At 39.7% G+C, this 18,110-nt stretch overlaps 1 protein-coding gene across 1 annotated transcript in view; it reads right to left on the reverse strand.

The window, feature by feature from the left end:
- Positions 1-18,110, reverse strand: part of LOC117992015 (uncharacterized) — a 64,074-nt gene that overhangs the window by 17,245 nt on the left and 28,719 nt on the right. Inside the window, exons 3-5 of the mRNA XM_069505473.1 lie at positions 15,359-15,483; positions 14,272-14,476; positions 13,324-13,558 (exon numbers count right to left, since the gene is read on the reverse strand). Coding sequence (XP_069361574.1) covers positions 13,324-13,558; positions 14,272-14,476; positions 15,359-15,483 — 565 coding nt within the window. The remainder of the gene's footprint in view (positions 1-13,323; positions 13,559-14,271; positions 14,477-15,358; positions 15,484-18,110) is intronic.

Genomic DNA, 18,110 nt, shown 5'->3' on the forward strand with positions numbered 1-18,110 from the left:
TATATTTAGACTAGCTTATGCTCGCGACTTCGTCCGCGTGGACTGCAAAATTTCAAAACCCTATTTCACCCCCTTAGGAGTTGAATTTTCAAAAATCCTTTCTTAGCGGATGCCTACGTCATAATAGCTATCTGCATGCCAAATTTCAGCCCGATCCGTCCAGTAGTTTGAGCTGTGCGTTGATAGATCAGTCAGTCAGTCGGTCAGTCAGTCAGTCAGTCAGTCAGTCAGTCAGTCACCTTTTCCTTTTATATATTTAGATAAAAGGAATATAGCCCTTGAAATACCTATCATAAAACCTGTCGGGAGCTATGATTAGCTAGTAAAGGAAGAACTTAGAAGAAGAGAGCATCGTGGATAAAATAAACGGAGTAATCGGGTCAAAGTTTTGGATAGTAACAAGATCGCGCGGCCGCCACGCTGCCTTGCCGCCGGCAATGTTGCGAAGCTGACACAAGCCTGTTTGTAGGAAACTTTTCAACTAAATATAGAAAGGAGTATTTTGTTAGGTCGTCAACTCATTAGCTCTTTGGCGCGGGGAAATATGGATGTTATAGGGAGTGGGCGTATCCGTCCGGGAATGAATCGGTCTTGTTTAAATAGTTTGTTTAAGAAACAAAATCGTCAACTTCATACTGTTAGACGAGTTGCTAAATTTTTTAGGATTCCGCACCTCAAAAGGAATGACGAAACCCTTATAGGATCACTTTGTTGTTTGCCTGTCTGTCTGTAAAGAAACCTGTAAGGTACTTCCCGTTGACCTAGAATCGTGAAATTTGGCCGGAAGGTAGGTTTTATAGCAGACATGAGGAGAAAAATTTAAAAACCGTGAATTTGTGGTTACATCGCAAGAAAAAAATTTAAATGTATTCATGGCTATATTGCTATATTTTCAACTTTCAAAGTAAGATTACTATACCAAGTGGGGTATGGCTATTACAAGTAAAGCCCTTTACCAATATATATACCATACCTTATCGCCCTTTCATATATATACCAATATGAAAGGGCTTTACTTGTAAATTCTAAAACAGATTTTTACTTATTTTTAGGCATAATAGTTTTTGTTTTATCGTGCAAAATGTCGATAAAATACGATTCTAGTACGGATCCCTCAGTGCACGAGTCTGACTCGCTGAAGCTGGCCACTGATTAGGTTCTAGAAAGCCTGACGAAAAGTCGCCATCATTCAGTCATTCAACGGCCTAGCACTTGTTCAGACCTACAAATTACAAATCATGGCAAACACTTCACTGATTGACTAACACTCTTTTACTTACGAGTAGGTACTATTGGCTAAAATTCAAAATTTCAGCAATAATTTCAGCCAATTTTAACAATGGTAATTGCAACGTTAAAATCACATAACCCCCAGTTTATATAATAAAAGTATTTTTTTAATTTAGACTAGCGCTTGGCTGCAATCAGACTTGGGATGCAAAGTGGTGATGAAGCCTAGATGGAGCGCGCTTGCCTAGAAGATGTCTATTCACTATTGACTTGAAGGTAGGTACCCATATTGTAGTTGTGTGATTTAAAACGTGAAAAATATGATCCCTTCAAATATTAGGTGGTCGGAGTTTCGGGCTAAAGCAATAGTTTATCATTATTTTAATCACCTATTTCAATCTAACCTTCATTAAGCTTTTTATGACAATAACTTTCTTATTTCAATGCTATGAGAAAAAATAATTATGTGATTACACATACATTAACACACTTACATACCTATTATGCATAGATACGTAAGAGCAGTGGACAAGATTATTTAGTAAGGTATTGATAAAATAGAGCTTAAAAACAAAATATGCTACGGTTATGCCACATGATGAGTAAATATCTCTAATTCTCTACTCCTGTGTTTATGCTATTTAAAGATAATTAATTTTAATGTGTTTGAAATTGTCTTTTGTTGTGTGTTTTGTGTTATATTTATAATTTACGTTTGTAACTGTGGCGTCAGCCGGGTTACAGCTGAAAATCAGCGTCCTGCATCTTATGTGTGTTAACGCATATGATGCATCATGCAAGACATTATGCTGAGCTGTACACCCATTTGGGGTGGTGTCACAGATGAAAATGTTACATTTGTACTTTGTTTTTATCTGTGACACCAACAACAAATAAATGCATTTTCTTTCTTTCTTTCTATTTTAGCGTTAAGGGCGCCTTTTGTACTTAAAAACATCTTTGTTAAATCTCTATTGTTTTGGTTTTGGGGTACATCTAAATATATTAAAAGGAAAAGGTGACTGACTGATCTATCAACGCATAGCTCAAACTACTGGACGGATCATGGTATGGCAGTTTTTATTAAACCCATACCCCTTTGGTACCATCGTACACGGTACACGGCATCGTACCGGAACGCGAAATCGCTTGGCTTGCCGGTAGGGTGGTAACTAGCCACGGCAGAAGCCTCCCAAGATTTCAGTGAAATAAACTCATCGTAAACAAGTTTATAGTTGAAACTAGCTTATGCTCGCGACTTCGTCCGCGTGGACTACACAAAATTTCGAACCCCTATTTCATCCCCTCAAGAGTTGAATTTTCAAAAATCCTTTCTTAGCGGATGCCTACGTCATAATAGCTATCTGCATGCCAAATTTCAGCCCGATCCGTCCAGTAGTTTGAGCTGTGCGTTGATAGATCAGTCAGTGAGTCAGTCGCAGTCACCTTTTCCTTTTATATATTTAGATAAGAAAAATATCAATGAGGAATTTCAAGCTACGGGTGTATCAATCAGGTAAATGCCTAGATAATTACATAGTTTCCATATAAATCGGTGCAACTTCGCAACATCGCCGGGGGCAAGGCAGTTCATTAACCATCCACTCTTGCGACGTTTGACATTTTAAACCAAAGGAATGTATGAATTATTGCTACCTTATTGAATAGCAATGAAAATTTACTCTCTAGTTAAGAGGTTTTTCTGTTGAAATCGGAAATCAGCAGAACTTGACAGACGTGTTCAAAGAGATCAAATCCTTTTATTTAAGCTTCTGAACAACGGCGTTGACTCACCATATCTGCTATCAAAAATATCTTTAAGGTGCCCACGGGTTAACTCCCGGCATCGGAAACTGTTTCATATTGCACCAAGTAAGACTAAACACGCTGATAACACATTCATACGACGAAGTTGCAACCAAGCTAATCATCTATTCTCGAAAAGTGATATTTTTCATCTCTCTCTCCATAGGTATAAATTAGCAATTAAGGATGTTATATCAAATTCTGCCTAGTTATAGTTTATACTCTAGTCGATTTTAGTTCTGTGTTCCATAAGTTTACCTACCTAGTTAGTTTTAAATACTCTGTGCCTAGTTTTTCATATGCATACTATGCCCGTGTGTTGTGGACATAATTTTTTATTATAAGTGTTAATTTCTCATTGGAGACTGCTTTGGTTTAAGTGTTTTTATATATATACTATCTAGTTAACTAATTGTAATTGTTTGTCTCTACAAAATAAAATAAATTAAATTAAAAATTAAACTTTTTAGGGTTCCGTACCTCAAAAGGAAAAACGGAACCCTTATAGGATCACTTTGTTGTCTGTCTGTCTGTCAAGAAACCTACAGGGTACTTCCCGTTGACCTAGAATCATGAAATTTGGCAGGTAGGTAGATCTTATAGCTGACATTTGGGGAAAAATCTGAAAACCGCGAATTTAGGGTTAGATCACACAAAAAAAAAAATTGTGGTCATGAACTAATAATTAGTATTTTCAACTTTTCAAGTGAGTGACTATATCAAGTGGGGTATCATATGAAAGGTCTTTACCTGTACATTCTAAAACAGATTTTTATTTATTTTTTGCATCATAGTTTTTGAATTATCGTGCAAAATGTCGAAAAAATACGACTGTAGTACGGAACCCTCATTGCGCGAGCCTGACTCGCACTTGGCCGGTTTTTTTTTTATAGACTAGCGCTTGGCTGCAATCAGACCTGAGGCCAAGTCTTAACCACTAGGTTATCACATATCACAGCTTATTAATATTGCCATAAGTAAGTAATTGAAATATGATATCCCAGCAATAAATCGATTTAATATTATAATTATTTCAATTCCAGTACAGTCGCTTGTTACAACAGGGCGCCAACGTTGCGTATTGTAATATATATTATAATGTAATATTGTAATATGCAACGACAGTAATGCTCCAGCCTCCATTAATCTCAATCGGCGACGCAGATAACATCAGCGGGTGACCAAAATAAAAAATTGCTTTCGACACTACCTTTCAAGTCACTTGTTACTTATCCATACTTCCATACTAATATTATAAATGCGAAAGTGTGTCTGTATGTCTATCTGTCTGTCTGTCTTTTTTTTTTTATTCTGATACAAGTTAGCCCTTGACTGCAATCTCACCTGGTGGTAAGTGATGATGCAGTCTAAGATGATAGCGGGCTAACCTGGAAGAGGTATGGCAGTTTTTATTAAACCCATACCCCTTTGGTTTCTACACGGCATCGTACCGAAACGCTAAATCGTTTGGCGGCACGGCTTTGCCGGTAGGGTGGTAACTAGCCACGGCCGAAGCGTCCCACCAGACCAGACCAGAAATTTAGAAATTATAAAATTTCAAACCCCTGCCAGGAATCGAACCCGGGACCTCCCACTATTTAGACCACAGCGCTCACCACTGCGCCAGGGAGGTCGTCGTCTGTCTGCTAGCTTTTCACGGCTCAACCGTTCAATGAAATTTGGTACTGAGATAGCTTGCATCCCGGAGAAGGACATAGGCTACTTTTTATCCCAGAAAATCAAAGAGTTCCCACGGGATTTTTAAAAACCTAAATCCACGCGGACGAAGTCGCGGGTATCATCTAGTTACAATCCTGAGCCAAGGATATTATGGACTAGCTAATTCCCGTAACTTCATCCGCGTGGAATAAGGTTTTTAAAAATCCCATGGGAACTCTTTGATTTTCCGGGATAAAAGTAGCCTATGTCACTCTCGGTCTTTATCTATAGTCTATACCCATGCAAAAAATCACGTCAATCCGTTGCACCGCGCCGTTGCGACGTGATTGAAGGACAAACCAACACACCAATAAACAAACACACTTTCGCATTTATAATAGGGGTAGTGATAAGTATTTACAATCCTGAGCCAAAGATATTATGGACTAAGCGCCTGTGAGAGCCAGACCTTCGTCATTTTATAAAAGCTGAAAGTTTGACTACTAACGACTATGAAGTTTGGCTCATTGTGGCATATGCACATAACAGGTTACAAAGACGTATACAATATTTCGTCGAAGTATAAAGTCTAATTAAGGGTAAAACGGGACCCTAATACTAAGACTCCGCTGTCCGTCCGTCTGTCACCAGGCTGTATCTCATGAACTGTAATGGTTAGACAGTTGTTTTACTAACGAGACACGTGCCTAGTTTGCCTTAGGGATAATCTGCCTCTGCAATTGGCATCCTTCGGGTACGGAACCCTGTTCCGTAGAGTACCTAAAGAGTACCTAAAGACAAATTTATACGCTTGTGTGCGTGTGTGATCATACATACATGCTACGTAGCACAAACTAGTTATATAAATTCGAATTGAATTTCGAAAGTTTTTGAAAAATGTGCGTTTTCACAACTGCCACACCTAGGAGTTTTATATTGCTGAATAAACCTATAGTACCCCACAGGTCGAGATGCAGTGGCGGATTTGCCCTTAGGCTCAGTAGGCCCGGGCCTAGGGCGGCCAGATATTAGGGGCGGTCAATCGTGCCAAAAAATCACTGATGTTATGATAAAAGTTCGGTTTAAAGACATTTATTTCTCAATAAAGAACACAATAGTTCACTTATGTATCGAGAATTACATTAAGTTAATTACTTAAATTAATGGTATGTACATGGTATCTAAGTGTCACTATCTAGTACTTAATATCTAACATTAATGTTACAAAAAATAATTATGTAGGTAGGTAGTAAACGAATTAGCGGGACAGAACATTCATACGGTTACAATACTGGTATATAGGGAAGAGGTCACATTAACATATTCATTTAGGTTTTTTGTAAATGTTCGAGCATTAGTTTTTTAAATATAGCAAAACTTTTGCTTTTTGTAATTATTTCAGGTAAATTGTTGTATAACAGCGCTCCTTCAAAGAGAATATTCTTTTTTCCATAATTGGTTCTAATTTTAGGTAGATGTAGTTTGTTGCGTTTTCGTAAATAGTGTAGCAAAAAAGTATATTCATTATAATATAATATATATAGTCTATAAATGATGAGAGTACTCACTAGATGGCCTGGGGCCTAGAGCGGCCAAGACAGCAAATCCGCCACTGTCGAGATGGCAATCGGGGTCCCCACTCCCCACGGCCCGCACACTCGCACAGCCAGTAAACTTGCGTTACTTAGCGGAAGTCCATATCATACAAGGAACCATAAGCTTACTAATATGCTATAACTAATCCGCTAAAACCGACAAAATATCCGTATGGCACAACGTGCGGTATGCAATATGCAAGACAAAAGGCAAGTTTTTGTCTTCAGAACTGTCACACACCTTTTCATCTCGGACTCCATCATGCCATCTTTTGAGATCGCGGTCAAGCGCAGAACCTGTCATCGGTAAAAAAGCTGGTTAAGTGCGTGTCAGAATATGCATAAAATAGGGTTCCGTGGCCATAGTTGCTAAAACTGTAGCGATCATTATTTCTTAAACGTTACTTTCTTTCTTTACCAAAAAATGTCTAAGAAACCTTGTAACTAATGATGTAGGTATCAGACGAGATTTTAAAATGGTAATTGTCTGGTTTTTTTTTTCTACTTTTTCTTTTCTGAAGGTTCATCCTGTTTCAAAATAAACCTCTGTGTTTATAGGATACTATAGGTAACTGTCCTAAATTTCAACTTTAGGTACTTACAGCTTTTATATTTAGTATATTTTAAAAACGGCTGTGGTACATAGGTATGCAGACTACAGACAGATGGACAGACAAAGGCCTGGATGAAACATAAAGCGTGGATTTCACTTGCAACTCGCTCCAGCAATGCGCGGGACTTTAATTGGCATAATATTGTATATCTCATCTCAAAGAGCAGTCGCTGAGTTTCTTCCTGGTGCTTCTTGATAGGAAAGGCATTTCGAACCAGTGCAGGGCAGTGCTTGCATTTGACGATTTAAAAGCACCTACTTGTAAAAGTTTAATTGAATTTGATATATTTTTGTTTGATTTGATTTGAACGGTTTTGTTTGCCTACGGAATCCTAAAAAGGGGTCCGCATGATATTTCAATACTTACTCACCTGGTTGACAAAGAACCAGTTTTTGCGAGGAATGCTCGCAATCCGAGCTTGTATGTACTCGTATCTCGTACAAGTCAGATAAGAATCGGCTGCCAAAGAAGACAAATGATAATTTCACACCCTGATGGGTGGAGACATGTTGGTCTAACAAAACTGCTCCAGATTTAGGGATCCAATATTCTTACCAGACTATTGTAAAGCCAAGGACTCGCACACGAAGGGTTCCGTATCATCGTATAAGTCCCGCAAATTGCTATTCCGCTGGAACCATGTCTCATTTACATCGAAATGACCTCATTTGACAAATGTTTAAGTAAAAATATACCATCAGCTCGAAACTTCAGTCTAGTGCTGACGTCACTAAAATGGCATCCACACGCATTAGCAATTTGCGGGACATATACAAGAAAAAGTACTTTAATTTTTTCGTGATGTAACCACAAATTCACGGTTTTCGGATTTTCCTTTTTAGTGTGACACATTCAATACTTCAGCCTGTTTGCTTCCACTGCTGGCCATAGGCCTTCCCAAGAGCGCGCCACCACACACGATCCTCCGCCTTCCTCATCCACCCACTTCCCGCTACCTGCTTAAGGTCGTCAGTCCAGCGGGTTGGAGGTCGTCCCACACTGCGCTTGCTGATACGCGGTCTCCACTCCAGAACACGTCTGCCCCAGTGGCCATCGGTTCTGCGGCAGACGTGGCCTGCCCACTGCCACTTCAGCTGACTAATTCATTGAGCTATGTCGGTCACTTTGGTTCTCCTACGGTTTAAGACATTGCTACCTGCCATATTTCATGATTCTTTGTCAACGGGAAGCACCCATGATAGGTTTTGATTCTCTCGATGGGTCTTGACAGACAGAAAGACAACGAAGTGGTACTCTAAAGGTTCCTTTTTCTCTGGAGATTCGAAACCCTAATAGAACGATCGCTGGTGTAAAAAGCGCTTTTTATGAATGAAATAAAGGTCAAAATCGTCTAACTCCCCCAATTGCTCAACTATCACCACTAAAAATGTTTCCACTACATTTGCGAGTGAATGTAGTTCAAGAGCGGAATGTGGCAACACCGACTTGTGTTTTGCATATCAACAAACAAGCTTAATAAAACAACATATTTAGCTTTTATTTCAGGCCGTTAAGACTTAATTTCCATTGAAAAAACCGTAAACCAAAGATGCAAGAGATCATTTCGCGCGAAAAAGACAAATTTTATTTTGCGATCGTGTTGTGCTCTAAAATTATAGCGATAAGAGGGTTTTTCGAATAAGAAGACGGATATGGTTTGTGTATTTTTCATGTTCTTAAAGTGATAGTACTGTGTTAGTACAAGATGTCATAATTATTATATCGTATGATCATAGTATGTGGTTCGGACACTGCAAATCAATTCAGAGAAATTACTATTAAGTACCAAAGACATCCCAAGCGACCTCATCTATGGCGGGACCATACCATACCAACGCTGAACGGACCAAGAGGCCCAAATAACATAAAAAATCGATGGGAGCTTCATATTTTGCTTTTAGGCGTGGAGACCTCTCATAATGAATCTTAGTCCATCCACCACGCTAGCCAAGTGCAGATTAGCAGACTTCACACACCTTTGAAAACATTATGGAGAACTCTCAGGCATGCAGGTTTCCTCACGATGTTTTCCTTCACCGTTAAAGCAAGTGATATCTTATTAATTAAAACGCACATAACCGAAAAGTTAGAGCTGCATGCCCAGGATCGAATCCCCGACCTCCAATTAGAAGGCGAAAGTCCTAACCACTAGGCTATCACAGCTTTACAGGTTAGTATTGGAAAATTGCAATTTTTTAAACGTTTTCATTCAGTTGCCAACTGGGTCAGTGCTAAGTTCGTACGTGGAAGTAATGGCAACACACCATCGATCGGTAATGAAGATTTGCTTTCGTATTGGTATCACGAATTGTTTTGGTATTCTTCGTAGGAGTAGCTGTGACTCACTAAGCGCTACATGACTCTGAGTAGCCACTGAGTTGAATTCTTTACGTTTTGTTTTCAGGGTTCCGTAGGCTGACACCACAACACTACGATGCGACGTGGGGTCGTAAAAATCTAGGACGTCGCACAATGCATTGTACAAAATTATTTCCGATGCGGTGCCTCACCGTACAAACTTGCGATACGACGACGTCCACACCTCTCTGTGTGCCATTCTGTGCTGTGTGTGTTCTTCTCGATGCGTCTTAACGCAAGTAAAAGTAGGATACGTGTAGTGCGGTCCATGGCTCACTAGAAATTTATGCAAAATTTTCTCGTACGATGCCATAAGCGCTGAAATTTTTGCGTTGCGTCAACGCATCGCATTGCGATGCGGCAGTGTTGTGGCCTCGCCTGTACCCGAAGGGTGCCAACGGGACCCTATTACTAAGACCACATCCGTCTGTCTGTCAGCGGGCTGGAAAAGTAATTCATTTATTGGAAACTGTGTACGTTTCTACAATAAGCTCCCAGAAGACGTATTGGAGATGTCTAGCTCAACAAGTTCAAAGTTTTCATAAAACGGAAACGTATTGTAGGATCCTACTATAATCATGTAAGTTGTAAAGGCTTATTTAAATGATAAGAAAACTTGGGAATGAGTTGCCAAACAGCTTTGTTAAATGATAGTTCTAATAAGTATAAGTAAGTGATTTTGTAAAGTAGTGATAATAAAAAAGAATGCCCGGCTGAGTTTGTTGTGGGCTCTTCTCAGACCTGGGCGCATTTGGAACCCTCATAGCTTTAGTTTTAATGTACGTAATCAAATTATCACCACTACATCATTGTATTTCAAATTCAGCAATTGACCATCAGAAAGTGTATAGCTACAATAATTAGATATACATCGATATACCCCCAATCTGAATAAATGATTTGAGTTTTAAGTTTTTTGAGATACATAATTTTGATAATTCAATAAACTTCGATACCTATCTTAAATGTGTTAGCAAGAGCTATTAAGAGTATTCCATTTAAGACACAAAGTAGGTGTAAAACATATATTAATATATTATGTACAAAACAAAAACAAAAGAAAAAGTTGCGTAAGATTCATACAAAAATTTTGGCTTGACACCTCAAAAATCGCTTTAAACGAGGTCGAACTCCTTTTCAGATCGACGAGTAGGTGTTTACTACATGTAGCTATAATATAATTATTATATTTACCACAGACTGACGGATGAGATAGACTAAACACTGCGCGAAAAAGACGAAACACTTCCAAAGAAGCCGATGTTCAAAACTCGATCACTTATTGTATTATTTTGTTATGTTAAAAAATTCTAGCTTTTCTTCTATGTATTTAGATTATTATGGGGCTGACATGTACAATACATAGCAATTAGCTATAAAACACAATAGCAATTAGTATAAAGAGAGAAAAAAGCAGGCCACCCAGCTAAGCTAGAAGATTTGCGCCATGCAACGTCGCATCGTACGTATGTCGTATAGGTTCTACGCGTTCGGCGAACGAAAGAGTCATCTATGTGGTTAGTCTGAGATTATACACTGCACCAACCAAACGTTGATAAAATTTGAACGTCGAAACGTCAGAGTAGGTAACATGGACCGAAAGTCATTGATTTAAAATTAGTTTAGTAGGTACCACTGATTTTAATTTCACAATATTTCTCATAGAGCACTGGCTGTGATGAATGAACTGGAGCTTGGTGAAGATTTACCTTGACACTGAAGTTTCCACGCTCGAATTCTGTCCACGTTGGGTGAGGTGTATAATCTCATACAAACTATACAGACATAACTTGCCTGTGTGGTTAGTATGAGAGCAAAGCGCCCTGCTCTAACTGACTTGCCAGTTGCCGACTGATGAGAACCTGATAATAATATTATATCAACGAAATTCGCAAATAACCTTGGCACAATGGCCAGTACCAACTCATCAAACGGGTTAGGCCAAAGTGAACTTTCGTGTGGCATTTACACGAAAAGTTTAAATTGCAAACAGGCTTCATTAAATGTTCACTTTTGCTCACGAGGTTTCCGTCCATTTTTGTTTTAGTCTTTGCTATCAACTCACGAAAAAAAATAGTTGAAGCTCTTAAAATATTTCAGTGGGTGTACTAAAATTAATATAGGTCTTGAATTTGATTGACACTAAGTGCTATGTACTTTTCGTGATCACGGATCATATATAAAAAAATAAAAAATACAAATTAGACTACTTGACATGAAACTTTTAAGAGTACCTATCTATTTAATGCCAGAATTAATTTCAGAAGCATCATTATTTTGACGTCATTAGCTGTTAAGTTCGAAAAAATGTGTTAAATATGATTAACATTTAAAATTCACGGGCATAAGCTAGTATTATTATAAAACTCCAAACCGGCAAAGTTCCTATATTCGTATTTATAAATCTAAATATATAAAGGGAAAAGGTGACTGACTGCCTGACTGATCTATCAACTCACAGCTCAAACTACTGGACGGATCGGGCTGAAATTTGGCATGCTATCATAGCTATTATGACGTAGGCATCCGCTAAGAAAGGGTTTTTGAAAATTCAACCCTTAAGGGGGTGAAATAGGGGTTCGAAATTTGTGTAGTCCACGCGGACGAAGTCGCTAAGCTAGTACGAATATAGGAGCCAAAATCATAACTCTTCCTTTTGGCTTTGCCGTAGTTGGGTAAAAAAAAATGAAGACAAAATCGTAGTCCACGTGTTTGTGACAGACTTACGCGTAACATTATTACATAGATATGTAGTCAGTCTCTATATAGATATGTAGCAGTTTGGTTAAAACGACACCTACGAGCATGCCTTTTTGTACCTACCTACTTATTAAGATTTCTTTTTGTAACCTGTCATTTGTGTTTCTGTGGTGCAATAAAGTATATACATACATACATACATACATGCTTTATTTTATACTAGCTGATGCCCGCGATTTAGGTTTTTAAAAATCCCGTGGGAAATCATCAATTTTCCGGGATGAAATGTAGCCTATGTCATTCCCCGGGATATAAGCTAAGTCTGTACCAAATTTCATCACAATCGGTTGAACGGTTGGGCCGTGAAAAGCTAGCAGACAGACAGACACACTTTCGCATTTCCTAGTGCAGAGGGTAGGAAACTCGTTTCTTGTATCTAAATTCTAAATTCAAATAAATTATTATTCTTATTCTTATTTATTCTTATTTATATTAGTATGGATAGTATGGATCATGGCGGCCCGTTGCCGGTCTATGGGTACTATAAAAAGTAGTTGAGTAGCATACATTTCGTAGCGTAGTCGGTTAAAAGAACTAAAAATCGAATGTTCACTATATAATTAAGACTAATAAAGTAAAGATAATCATCGTTATTTCCCGTAGTTCTAACATTGTTTGATAGAATCGCCGTGTTAAGCAAATTTCGTAACTAAACTCTATTGTCTATTTTTCTTTATGATCTATGGAAGGGCGTTCTCGTTTCTCGATTAATTGACCGTGATGGTTATGTAGCTATTACGTCAAATGATAATATGGAAATTAAATTATAAAAATATGCTTAATTCTTTAAAATATTGTTTTATTATATTAAGGAGGCACATAGTCTTAAATGCTTTCTATTTTTCTTGTAGTAGTAATTAATCTATGTATTATACCAAAAGTATTAAGCGAGGTAAAAGAAAAGTCTACTAACCAGCAAAGAAATCTCAGTTTTGGGCAGGGCCTCTGCTGTACAGTCTAGCTTAAGCTATAAGTAGCGCCTATTCACCAGCAAAAACATCTCAGTCTTGGGCATCATAGTAACGTCACCAGGTCGGACGCCTGGCCCACAGTAGGGCAGGCTAGGGCCTCTGTTCGGCGGGAGCTCGTGTAGGGCCAGTAAAGCCGCGTGCAGACGAGCTCAAGCTAAAAGAAAAGCCGACGCACCAGTAAAGACATCTCAGTCTTGGGCATCATAGTGACGTCACGTCGGACCTCTGGCCCACTGTATGGTAGACTAGGGCCTCTGTTCGGCAGGTACACGTGTAGGGCTAGTAAATCCGGGTTCAGACGAGCTCGAGCTAAAAGTAAAGCCGACTCACCAGTAAAGACATCTCAGTCTTGGGCATCATAGTGACGTCACCAGGTCGAACGCCTGGCCCACAGTAGGGCAGACTAGGGCCTCTGTTCGGCGGGGGCTCGTGTAGGGCCAGTAAAGCCGCGTGCAGACGAGCTCGGGCCGCGCTGATGCCGCCCGCGCCTCGTACTGCTGCTTCTACCACATCGCCTATGTCTCTTTCCCATCGTATTGGTATTGGTGGTTTGATCGGGTACTCCCTGTGATAGAAATAAAGAAAAACTTATTTTTGTCAAGAGACAAACCTTCTTTATTTGACTATAATAGCTCGTGGGAGCATAATATAACTGAGAATTTGATCAGATTTTAAAATGACTACAACAAAGAAACGATTTCAGAAAACTTCTGTAGAATCAGATATATTTCAAGTGATCAGCATTATGTACGACTACGTAGGTCTCTTATATTCGTCCTATCGGCGTTCTACTATAGCATGAAAAAGCTGACTATACACTGTTTTGAGGAGTAACGTGGATGGCTACAGAATACAGCTACTGCCAAAAAACCGGCCAAGTGCGGAACCCTAAAACACGACTGCCCTGCCAAAAATAGGATTAGTACCTGAAATATGTATATGTTCCCATGCCTATGGTGGATTTTTTTTCTTTGGACATCGTAATTTCTGTATTACCACCAAATAATTGTACATTTTCCCGCTTGACATCCAGAAACTCTCGAGTTTATGTGGATGCAGTTGCACATTCTTCTTATAAGTCAAAGTCAAAGTTATAGGCAAATGATTTATTCCAAATTGGTAAAAAATTACTCTTTTTGAAGGTCAGAAGAAATAGTGGTGATAATTATTACGCAAACTTAAAACTGCTACGAGGGTTCCAAACGCCCCCAGGTCTGAGGAGAGCCCACAACAAACTCAGTATAATATTGAATACTGGACTACCTGCATATTTCATACCTGCATCCTCCTAAACATGCTCGGATGTCCTCTTTAAGACTCCTGGTCATAGTACACGAAGGGCTCCCGTCTGAGTCGGACGTGGACCTCAGAGATCCGTCGTTCTTGTCAGAGGAGAGCCGTAGATCTGGCTCCGGCTCATACTGCTCGTTCTTTGGTAAGTTTGGTGAGACGCGGCCATGGCTGCCGCCTGCGCTGCCGTAGCCTGAACAACAAAAATATACTTATCAAAAATGATCTTTACCATTTACCAGAACTACCTATGGTCCGTGTGGTCAAACACCAAAAACACCATAGGGCTTCGACACACTTTCGCATTTATATTGTTCGTGGTCAGATGAAGAACCTCATATCCCATAGATAAACAATTCTTCTGACGTCGTCAACGTCATACATACAAGTCAACAAATCACCATTAATTATTGTGGATATCTCTGAGCTCAACTAATTTGATATCCTCCTACGATTATATTATTCAAAATTGCCCTATTTGCCTTATTTGTAACAGAAGTGGGATACCAACCTTGGGATAGTCTGGCCGTGTTCGTGGTCAGATGAAGAACCTCATCCCAAAGAAAAACAATTCTTCTGACAAGCTGGTCGTCAACGTCATAGAGTTACCATGGACACAAGTCAACAAATCACCATTAATTATTGTGGATATCTCTGAGCTCAACTAATTTGATATCCTCCTACGATTATATTATTCAAAATTGCCCTATTTGCCTTATTTGTAACATCAGAAGTGGGATGCGAACCTTGGGATAGTCTGGCCGTGTTCGTGGTCAGATGAAGAACCTCATCCCATGCCTTATTTGTAATAAAAATAACCTCAACTTACAGGAACTGACTTTATTCCATTAAGACAATGCTTAATAAACTTCAATCTTAGTTCTAAACTATTAACTTCTTCAAGACATAATTATAAATTCTAATTTTCCCTGCTTCAAATCAATAGCTCCGGCTTTTATGGCCGCCATTTTACATCTCCTCGTAATTCTTTTTTAAAATTCAACTGTAGGCAAAGCAATGTCGCTAACATTTGTAACAATATTACTATGGATTAGTATGGTTTGAATGAACAAACCCGAAGAGGTAGACGGTGCCCTCCGCGGCACTCGGGGCGCGTCCGCCGCTTCGCCCTCCGGGACCTCCTCGTCCACTATAATGACCACCTCCTGCTCCTCTTCCTCCGTGTATAGAGGGTTGGACCTGCAACAGACAACAGTTTCATTAGCATCATCATCACCCATCGCCGACTCGCTACTGATTCTAACACTCTTTCGGCATTGGCTAATAATTGGCTAGAGAAGTGTGCATACACCTCTATCTTTTCGGAATTATGTGCGTTTTAAGCATTGACTTATTTATTTCTTGCTTTAACGGTGAAGGAAAACATCTTAAGGAAACGTGCGTGCCTGAGAGTTCGCCATAATGTTCTCAAAGGTATGTGACTTTGAGTCACCTGTACTCTGTAGTGAGCTTGCGATGGGTGGATGATGATGATGATGAAAGCCAATTAATCACGAGCTTCTGCTACAGTTCTCCTTTCAACAGAATAGTTAATGAAGCAAGCGAATGAAGACAAATTACTTGCTTAAAATTAGTTCATCTATTGAAATCTAATATAATACCTTCTAATGAAATACATAGTATATAAAATCGCTTTAGTGGCCGGTAAATAATCTGAGAGCTAGTGCAAGATTAGTTGGTTAAAACTTTACATAACGAAAACATCAGCGTCCTAGGCTAAAATATTTGAAATATATAGCGAATAATATAATAATATAATAATCTGCGATTTTTCTAAATAGTTATAGATTATAAAAAAAACATTCCAACGAATTGAGAACCACCTCCTTTTTTAAAGTCGGTTTAAAATGGGGTTGTTCAAGCGGCGAATCAACAAATTCCTGAAAGGCCGGCAACGCATTAGCGGTTCCTCTGGTACTGCAAAATATCATGTTCATGGGCGGCGGTAATCACTTAACGTCAGGTGAGCACCTGATTGGAATTTTATAATATCTAAATTTCTGGTCTGGTCTGGTGGGAGGCTTCGGCCGTGGCTAGTTACCACCCTACCGGCAAAGCCGTGCCGCCAAGCGATTTAGCGTTCCGGTACGATACCGTGTAGAAACCAAAGGGTATGGGTTTGTACGGGAGCGGTGTGCAGGCTCGACCGTACCAAAGGGGAGATCTCCCACCGAGCGGTTGGTTGTGCTCGGTAGCGCCAGCTGGGCCGACGGTTATGTCTTGAAACTTCTATATATAGTCCAGATTGCAGAAAACTCTGTTATTGCGAGTACTGTCGGCGGTACATTTGTTCGGGACTATGTCATCGATTGAACAGCGCCATCTAGTTTCTATTGTGGCAACCGCCACATCACTCCCCTCCGAGACGAACGCGTAGTGTGAAGCAGTGAAGAGAGGTGGCGCTGTAGCGTGAAGGCGTGTGAAAGAAGGGCAATGGCTGCTAACCAACCAGAGAAGCGGTAGACCAGGACGCTTGTAGCTGGTGATGGAGTGCAGGGCCATTGTGCCTCGAAGCTGTGGCTACATCCGTCTTACAGGCCTCGATGTGCTTGCTGTTGCTGCTTGTAGACTTGGAGTTTGGAGGAGACGTCGGCTTGCGGTGTGTGATCCAAAGGTGTTGCGGTGTATGCGATCACCCTTGATCACGTTGAGTGCGCAGTGCGGAGTGCGGCGGTGTGCGGTTGATCTTCGATGACGTCGGCTGTTCTAGTGTGCGATCACTCTTGTATCAACGTCGGCTGTTGTAGTGTGCGACCACTCTTGATCACGTCGGGGTCACCAATGTACGGGAGCGGTGTGCAGGCTCGACCGTACCAAAGGGGAGATCTCCCACCGAGCGGTTGGTTGTGCTCGGTAGCGCCAGCTGGGCCGACGGTTATGTCTTGAAACTTCTATATATAGTCCAGATTGCAGAAAACTCTGTTATTGCGAGTACTGTCGGCGGTACATTTGTTCGGGACTATGTCATCGATTGAACAGCGCCATCTAGTTTCTATTGTGGCAACCGCCACAGGTTTAATAAAAACTGCCATACCCCTTCCAGGTTAGCCCGCTATCATCTTAGACTGCATCATCACTTACCACCAGGTGAGATTGCAGTCAAGGGCTAGCTTGTATCTGAATTAAAAAAAAAAAAAAGGTTTCAAACAATAACTTTTAATCGTTTACCAGCTCACGGAGTAGTATTGCACATCTAGGGTGCCTATAGGTGCTCTTTACATAGCACCTGTCTAATGCAATCAGAATTCGCTTATCCTAATGTTTCGCGTTCGACTTGAAAGGTGATTCAACACACGATCACGATGCCCATTACGATATAATAATGTACAGTACGCGGCAAAAAGTAATGTACATCGGCCAATAGAATGTCATTTCGGCTTTGTAGAGCGTTATCTCTGTCACTCATATCTATATGACGTTTTATCGGTCTCAACGACAGAGACAACGCTCTAAAAATCTGCTATCCCTTCTAAAGGTCATCATTCATTCAAAGGATATCAATATCTTACAAATTGAAGACGACAATCATATTTTAGTTTCTCCTTTAGTACGATTATAGAGTATATATTAGTCTATTTTATTAGTATATTGGTATTATACATATTATTTAATACATGTATTAGTGGTTTATGTATTAGTATGTATCAGTTATTTGAATGTATGTTTATTAGTATATTACACACCACCTGCAGTCTAATTTTCCTTATACTTTCCAATCTTTAAGGTTGCCTGGTAGAGATCGCTAATTAGCGATAAGGCCGCCTTTCGTATCTTCCTTCTGTCTGTGTTTTTTATTCTTTAATGTA

The sequence above is a fragment of the Maniola hyperantus genome, chromosome 20 (assembly GCF_902806685.2).
Source record: "Maniola hyperantus chromosome 20, iAphHyp1.2, whole genome shotgun sequence".
Classification (NCBI taxonomy): Eukaryota; Metazoa; Arthropoda; class Insecta; order Lepidoptera; family Nymphalidae; genus Maniola; species Maniola hyperantus.